Here is an 8,598-nt window from a genome sequence, read left to right as displayed (position 1 = left end):
AGGGAGTTGGCTGAATTCAGCCTTGGCACTGAACTGCAAGGGGCATCTCCAACTTCCCACGCTCCCAGTGTCGGCTCCCCGGAAGCTGAGGGGGGTGGGGCAGGCGCATGGAGGGCGGTACCGGGTGTGAGCGCCACGTGCAGCCCCCGCCGTGAGCGATAAAGTCCTCCCTGGCACAGCCCCTCCAGGCGCGGGCTGCCCCTTGGGTCCCAACAAGCAGATGGCGGTGGCTACCTTGCAGACGCACCGTTCCCTCCCCGCCCCGCCCCAACCCAGGATGGCCCCAGAGCTGCGCCCAGGGCTCGGCGCAGGGGGACCCAGAACAGCACCGTGCGCCTTGGTCGGAGGGCGGCGGTAGCACCCCCTCTCAGACCCCTAGTTCCCGCTGGGGCTCCCTCAGAGTCGGCCTGTCTGTCGTGTCTACCCTCCCCCTTCGCTCCCTCCTCCCCTTCCTCCCTCGTGTTCCTCCCGGGGTGCCGGGCACAGACTCGGATTCCTCCCTCCTCGCAGCTCGAGTCAGTTTCCCTCGCAGCGGCTGCGGGCGAGGTGGCGGCGGCGCGGGGAGCATCTAGGCAGCCACCTCGCTTCTCCAGCTTAAGCGGGCATCCAGCTTGGCTGCCCCTCGGCCTTTTCCTGCTGCGCCTCGGGGCGCCCCGCGCCCGGACCCCTGCTCGCTTCTCTTCGAAGCGGGCGGGGCGCCTTGAAAGATCTTGACGCTCCAGCACCGCGATCCCGGGCTAGCACTCCCCGGAGCAAGCGGATCTCCCGGACTCCTGCCCCGCCGACCCTGACCGCCAGGGGGTGCCCTAGGGGCGTAGCTCCGTGGAGAGAAGTCAAAGAGGACCATGCGGCGCTTGTCTCGCCGCCTGGTGCTGCCGATCTTCGGGGTGTTTTGGATCACTGTGCTGCTGTTCTTCTGGGTAACCAAGAAGAACTTGGAGGTGTCGACGGGACCTGAAGTGCAGACCCCCAAGGTACGGGGTTTGGCGACGCGCCGGGAGGGGTACCGGGTTTGGCAACGCGCCGGGCGTGGGGCAGCGGTTTGCAGGAGGGCGCGCAGCTCGCGCGCGGTGGTTGCAGGCTCTCGGGAAGCCAGGGCGGGGGGTCTGGGTGCTGCGAGCAGGTAACCGGGCGCCGGATGCGGCGACAGTGTGATATTTCTGGATTTAAAAAAGCTCGGGGGCATCTCCGGATCCGCAGTGTGGGTAAGTGGGAGTGGGTGTGGGTGTGGGCGCACGCTCGCGGGCAGAGCGGGACTCTCAACTTGGGCAGCGCGCCGCGGTCCCGGGGCGGAGGGGGCGCTGCGGCGAGCCAAACAGAGGGTGGCGGTCTGTGGACTCTTCGAGAGAGTCTTGGGTGTTTGGGTCTGATGGCAGGGCCCACCGGTGCAGGAGCCCGCTAGAAGTCTGGCGGCTGCCCTGACCTCCTTCCATCCCGCAGCTGCCAGGCCCGACCACGGGAGGCCCGAGGCTCCGGGGTGCGCCGCGTGTGTCTGCCTCTGGCGAGCGCCCTACAGCCTCCCCCATCTGGCCTGTCGCCACCCCTGCTTTATAATTGTCCCGAGCCCTTCAACTGCATTGGAAATTGTGACCTGAACACCACTAAAGAGTCTGAAAACAGACGCCTTGGTATTGGTGGGGAGTTGGGGAAATGAGAATCCAAGTGGCTTTTCCAACTTCTGCCCAGTTGGTTCCTCAGAGCAGAGTCAGAAGGTTCTCCTTACAGGCTTACTAGTAACGCTAATTCAGAGCCCGCATTCCTCAGTCTCCTTTTCCACAGACCTCGCAATGGGACACAGAAGGAGGCCTCCGGGTTTCCTGACCAGCCAGGAACGTTTATGAACTGGGTCTAGACTGCGAAAAAGCCCTTGGGGCAGTTTAAGGTCCACAGCAGAATCCTGGAAACGGGGGTGGGGGGTGGGGGTGGGGTAGGGGGAAGATGTGCCAGATAACATAGTGGGTGCATGGTCGTAAGTAGTTATGTGAGTTGGGTGGTATTATCCTTATTTCATAGGTTAGGAAACAGGTTCAGTCTTAATTACGTACCTTGCTTTAGGTCACGCTACTGATTTGAACTCAGACTTTGGATCTTCAGAATCTTTCCACTATATCCAGGTACCTCTCAGAGCCCCTTGTAACTAAATCTTCTGGCATGTACATTTTGGAATCCTGACTCAGTTAAGTTCCACAAGCAGTTTTTTTATGGTCACCCATGTGGCAGACACTGTGCTAGGTGCTATGGGTACAGAAATGCGGAAGTTTCTCTGGGGAGGGGGATTTGCTCATCAATGGAGCAGGACCTTATAGTGTGCTGAGGGCCAAATGGGTCTCATTGCACGTGTGTCATGGGAGCCTGGGGACTTCCTGGTGGAGGATGACTTAAAAAACTGAGAAGGATGAGCAGTAGGTTTGCCAGGAGGCAGGGAAGGCATTCCAGGTAGAGGTTAACTGCACCAAACAGGCTCAGAGGAATGACACAGCACGTTGTGTGAGTTTGGCATAACTGGACTGTAAAGCAGGTAGCAGACGTCAGGCATGAGGCTGCAGAGGTGTATTAGTGTCACGTTGGGTAGTGCCTTGTGGGTACTAGGAGGCCTTGGGGGTACTAAGCAGGGGAGTGAAGAGGTCAGACTGGTGACCTCAGACAGCCTTTGTGGCACAGGATCAATTTTCTCACTCACCTCAGACCTGCCCATGGGTCTGGAGAGCTTTTCTTCTTTTTCCCTGGATAGTTCTGTTCTTGGTGATGCAGTTAATGACTCCTGTGGGGACACAGACTCTCTCTGTTTGGCCTTGAACCTCATTACCTGAGGCTTACTTATTCTTGATTTCCATCAGGGATCTGGGACAAGAGATGTTTCCTTCTCTGTGCACTTCGTGCTTCTTCCTTACCTCCCTCTTCTCATCCTGGTGTGCGCTGAACACACATTTATGGAATGAACACAGCTGTATGACAGACTCTGCTAGCTTCAGGGGCTGCCGTGATGAGTACACTTGCACAAGTTCTTGGCTGAGGCAGAATTACAAACAAGTAGTGGGGTGGGCTGTTGGGAGGGGTCTAATATCCGAAGTCCAGACATTGTGCTGTGTGATCACAGAACAGGGGGCTTCTAGTTTTGACGCCTTGCTCTTTGTCTTAATGTTTTATTTTTTGTCTCCCCCCCTTTTTCTGTATTCTATATAACCACGAACTCCATAGACTTTTAAAATCTTGCACCTTTTATTATTAGCTGCTCTTCTTTTTTGTTAGTATATTTTTCCTTCCTATTTTGCACTTATATGTATGACTGTGCATCTACGTGTATGTGTTGTGTGTGTATTCGTGGATGTGTTTGTGTCTGGTGGATGAGTACCCCTCTGTATCTTAGTGTATCTGTATCTGACAAGAGAGGTGGAGAGACAAAGAGAGAGTCCATCTTAGCACCAGAACAATTTTATTCACATGACCATTCTGTAGTATAGGACATTTGCACGTCCTGTCTGAAGAAGTAGAGTTGGTTCCCAAACCTGACTGCATGTCAGAATCACCTGGAGAGCTGGGTTACATACATGTTTTGGGGTTTATTGCAGAGATTATGATTCTATAGGTTTGGGAGAAGGTCCCAGAATCAGTATCTTTACAAGTATTCCATGTAAGTCTGAAGCAGCCTATTCATGGATGGCATTTGGGAGCTTGGTAAAGAATACCAAGTCTGTTGATTTTTGTTGTTGTTGTTGGCCCCATGTAAATATGCCTGAATGATTTCATTCTTCTTGAATTCCTGGTGGACCACGCTTGTGTGAGAGTGTGCATTCATGTGAAGTAACACTAGCACTTGTATAACGCTTTTCAAATTCACAAACTATTTCACATCTATTAGCTCATTTAATCTCTACAACCACCACGTAAGACAGACAATACTTTTACGCAGATAAGATTGAGTGAAGTTCCACAGTTGGCCCATGAGGACAAGGCTGTTATTAAGTGGCAGCATTAGGACAAGAATGGAATGGGATCATTCTGGGAACTGACCAGCCACGTGCTCCTTCCCTGCCACTGTGCTGCGTGGACTACCCAGGTCTGCACTTGTGGGTGATGGGGTAAGTTTAGGGATGTTTACAGCATGTGCTCCCAACCCATTTTCCCATGGCTCATCCCTAGACACTTACCTTTGGAGAGCTCCAGGGGAGTTGGTATGATTTGTGGGGGAACCACCGTAGAGGGAAATCCCGCTCTGCCCTTGGAGGAGGCCATCTGGCGCACAGGAGGCTTCTCTGGCTGGACAGAGTGCATCCTGATGGGGAGGGTCCCACGTGAGGTTGCACCCAATGGCTGTGGGCAGTTGCAGCACCTTTGGTTTAGAAATCATTTGCCAGGGCAGAGATTGTTTCTTCAACAGTCGGAATTTGGACATTTCCTGGGACATTTGTCTGTTGTAGGGAAAAATCTCAGTTTTCGAGTGAGTTCAATATCCTACGTTTTTCTAGAAAATGACCATGTATAATCTTGCAGAGAACTCTTGCCTCAGACATGTTGAAGCCTCAGGGAAGTTTTCATCCTGCCTAGACCTCTTGTCACTGTGGTGGAGGGGTCAACTTATTTTCCAAAGCAAAAGCAGTGGGCTCTCTTCCCTTAAAAATACTTAGAGAAGTTGAGAGTGGTGGAGGGAATTGGAGAGCAGAGGGCTGTGGCCAGGGCTTCTGGGCTGGGGACCTCCCAGCTCTTAAATCCCATGCAGCAAATTACCTTCACTGGGGTCTGCTACAGGTTCCAGTCCTGGGCTCCCAGGCCCCGTTCTCCTTTCCTCGCAGTGTTAGGAAACATCCTTATTCACCTTGTAATGGGATCTCCAAAGTGGGACTGAGAATAAAATAAAACCTACGCCCAGTCACGATCCAAGTGATATGGAACAGGCACGCAGCCCTCTTGGTTGAAGGAAATGAATTTTTTTTCTTAATTTGAAGAAGGGCTGGTTCTATTAATAGCGCAAGTGAGGATTTCTTTAAGTTTGACTTTTTAATGTTGATTCTACTCTTTTATCTGGGTCCTTATCCCCAAATTCAGCAAAGCTGTAATTCCTAATTGAAAATCATGTTAACAAATTTGATGTCTTAATTCGAACTGTATTTTGACGATAAATATGATGCCACTGAAAACTACCTGAAAAATGTTTTCGTTTATTCTCTCCTCTGTAATTTGTTCGCCATTTGGAGAATTATACAATAAATGACAGAACTAAAACAAAACAACAGCAGCAGCAGCAACAACAACAACAACAAAAACCCCCAAACCCAGCAAATTTGTCTCTTATTTTCTAGAAACTAAATTTAGTCCTGGAGCTTAGGGTTTAGGAAAAGCAAAAGAATTTGAGGCCTTAGGGTACTTTTTGAGGAAAGTATTGGAAATGTAAAGACTTTGAACAAAGCGCCTTGGGCCCATGTAACCATATTTGTGTTGTACTAGAAATATAGCAAACACCATTAGAAAAGAGCTTGTCTTTCGGTAATATTTGCACGCCACAAAAGCCTTAAGTATGTGACACTGTTATTTTATTCCGCATTTAGTAGATAATTTCTCCCATTAAAAAAAATCATGAATTTTAGAGAGAGACCCTATTAATCTGCTGATGCTTAGTGCATGCATTTTGGACTCTGTCCAGGGAATTTTGACTCCGGCATGATCAGAAGTAGCCCATTATCAGAAGAGTGTTTATCCTTTCATTGGCTCCTGTGTGTGCTGGTGTCTGAGCTGGGCGCTGTGCTGTTTTCCCCTCTAGCAGGTTCCTGGAGCAGGTGGAGAGTGGGGGGTGGGGTGGGGGATGGTTGCCTGGTGGCCCAGCAGCAGCTGCTATGAAAGTCTGGGAAATATGAAAGTAGCAGGTTGGAACCTCAGATATTCAAGAAATAGCATGTCTTTGCTTTCTAGATATCAACAGTTTTTTTTTTTTTTTTAAACAACTTTGAGCTTACCCTCCTCCCCCCTGACTTTCCAATCCTGTCAAGTTGGTGGGAATTTCTCCTCCCTGGGCCACTTTTGGCAACCCTGGGTTGTCCCCATGTCCCAGATCACTTCCCCAGCCAGGACTCTCCCCCAGGTCCCTGTGGGAGGCCCTGTCCCCAGGTCCCTGTCCCAGGAACCCATGGATCTATTTTAGGGCAGTCTCTTTGAGTCAGGCTAGGGAGCTTTTTCTCTCTCTCCCTAAACCCTTGTTCCCCTAAGTGGCCTGGTGTTTTTGGAAACAAAGACCAGGAACCCCTGTCTCAAATGTTTCTGGAGGCACAGAACGATACCTGCTCAAATCAGAGAAGACAAAGGGGCAAAACCAGGAAAGAAAGAGAATGAATGTTCCTGTCACAAGCCTCCCTAGCCTGCCTAGGGACTACCTCTTTCCCAGGTTGCTCCTCTGTTTGTATCATTTAAAAGTGTTAATTTCCACTCATCAGAGGTCATTTATAAACTGAACAGGGACCAATGAGACTGTGTTGGCTGATGCCTAAGGCCCAGGATTTCTACACAGCCTGGTTCACATACCATCTCATCTACCTTCTTTTGCCTGTATCCATTCCCACACCTCTCCCATCTTAAATTTCTCAGTCTTATCCATTAGCAGACAGCCAGGAACACATTTTGAAGAAATGTGTCGCTGTGCCCTTGCTTAGTTTCTAATGTTTACAGTTTTGTCACTCTTCCAGAGCATCTCCAAGTCCCCCATGGATTTTTTTTGGAGGAGACTCTGAATTAGAAAGCAGGGACAAATTCCCAGCTCCTCTCTTAGGGGAGAGTCTGTGAACCCTGCCATGGCTTTTGCACATTCCACCCCAGAGACCAGCATTATAGACCTGCCATCTGTTTGAGGAAGTGAGTCCCGCCATGCCCTGCGCCCTCCACAGCTGGCTGCGGACTCTTCTCACTTGCATGCAGTGACCCGGAGCTGGGTGGTCAGCCTTCCTCCTCCTATGGACCTCAGAGACGCACACTGTTCACTAGTCAAGAGGTAGAGAGCCTGACCCCCTCCTGGTGACTCTCATCATGCCCTAATCAAGGGTGCTTTCACCTTCTGGGTTTCTTTTTTTTATATACAGGTGGTAGCCCGGGCGTCTGTGTCTGGCATTGGCAGTGCCAGGGATAATGCAGATCGTCTCTTCTGGGCTCGGTCTCCTCAACTGTGAAATGGAAGCAGCGTGCTACAGCACTGCCTGTCTCCCACTTGCTTTGCCAGCAAGCTGAGTCGTTTCGGGTTACTTGTGAATAACTCTGAAGTGAGACCTCATGGCTATAAATAATTATACCACAGATACTCTGTGTCTATTACTTTTAATTATTTTACCAGAAACGCTAAATTAACCAAAAAATAAATCAATCTCTGAGTCCTCAGATGTTGAACTGATTAAGAATCCCTTTGGGATACTTACACACACACACACACACACACACACGTACACTGATACCCTGGGGAATTCTGCAGAAGCTACTGAAATTTGCTGGCTCTGGTATTTTGGTATTTCAGAATAAATGGCCTGATACGACCTTCTGGGGCAGCAGTCTTTGCATTTGGCAGCAGCTGCTGCCATCACAGGACCTAATGAAAACTAGGAAGCTGATAGGGAGAGAGAGGAAGAGATCTCTATGGTGTGAGGAATTTATGTGCCACCTAAGGAGTCGTCTTTCCTCCTGCTTTTCTTTCCTTCACTACTTTCCTTTCTTCACTACATTCTTCTCTTATTCACATCTCTTGACAACCTAGTAGGGTCTAGGGCCGTTGGTCAGGAGCTCCAGAAGAAGTCTGGAGGAACAGGAGCTTACCCTGCTGGCTTCCACCAAGGCCAGGAGCAGCCTGCCAAAGGCAGTTCTTTCTAAAGAAGGAAGGTAGTCTGTCTAAGCCACCTGGAGCCGTTCTGGGCCACCATGAGCTCAGATGCCTTTAGATCAGCAGGAGCCCTTATTGTAGGCATTAAGGAGCCCTTTGACACACTGCCTCCAGGGCCATGCCAATTTTCAAGTACAAAGTCTCTTCTGCATAACATTTCTGGGAGAAAAGATGAGGCACTTAAAAAAACAATTAAATTCTCCTCATGTCACTTGTCTTCTTAACTGTAAGCACTACCAAGATCTTTCAAGGAACTGCAGGGGAGAGTGACATACATGTCCGCCTTTGGATTTGAATGCCAGGAAGAAGGGAACACCACCCCACAGCTTCCTGCTTTCTCATGATCCCCTTGTTTAAACCTAAACCCAATTTACATTTCATTCCAGAGGAGGAGAGAGTGGGAAACAGCTCTAGTACTGGTATGACCACCCCATCTTGACCGGCCCTCACCAAAGAGGCAACGATGCCTTTTCTTTGTTCTCACTAAGGTTTAGCAGTGAAGATTTCCTTCCCTATGGTCCGGGCTGAAGATTTATGTGGCTTCTCTTATTCCTCTGAGAACATTCTAATCATTCATCCCCCCCCACCCCCACCAGCCACAGAAACTCATCTAATCAATATTTATGCGCCTAGCACTTGCAGCTGCAACATGCAGACATAATGGATGCCAAATTCCTTGATGGCCATTGAAAAATTAGCTGGTGCCTATATTTCAGGCTCATTGTTTTCTAGGATCTTGGGGAGATCAGACC

General features: G+C 50.0%; 1 protein-coding gene across 4 annotated transcripts in view; it reads left to right on the top strand.

The window, feature by feature from the left end:
- Positions 1-269: 269 nt before the first annotated feature.
- The window catches only part of GALNT14 (polypeptide N-acetylgalactosaminyltransferase 14), a 187,531-nt gene continuing 179,202 nt past the window's right edge, over positions 270-8,598 (top strand). Inside the window, exon 1 of one of the 4 annotated variants that reach the window (XM_074331853.1) lies at positions 270-974. In XM_074331853.1, the coding sequence (XP_074187954.1) occupies positions 846-974 (129 nt within the window). In that variant the 5' untranslated portion in view covers positions 270-845. Of the gene's footprint in view, positions 975-1,044; positions 1,206-8,598 lie in introns of those variants that run through there. The other 3 variants (XM_019735395.2, XM_019735396.2, XM_074331852.1) reach the window with 3 other exon arrangements.

The sequence above is a fragment of the Rhinolophus sinicus genome, linkage group LG05 (assembly GCF_036562045.2).
Source record: "Rhinolophus sinicus isolate RSC01 linkage group LG05, ASM3656204v1, whole genome shotgun sequence".
Taxonomy (NCBI): Eukaryota; Metazoa; Chordata; class Mammalia; order Chiroptera; family Rhinolophidae; genus Rhinolophus; species Rhinolophus sinicus.
This window is presented reverse-complemented; position numbering and strand designations above follow the sequence as displayed.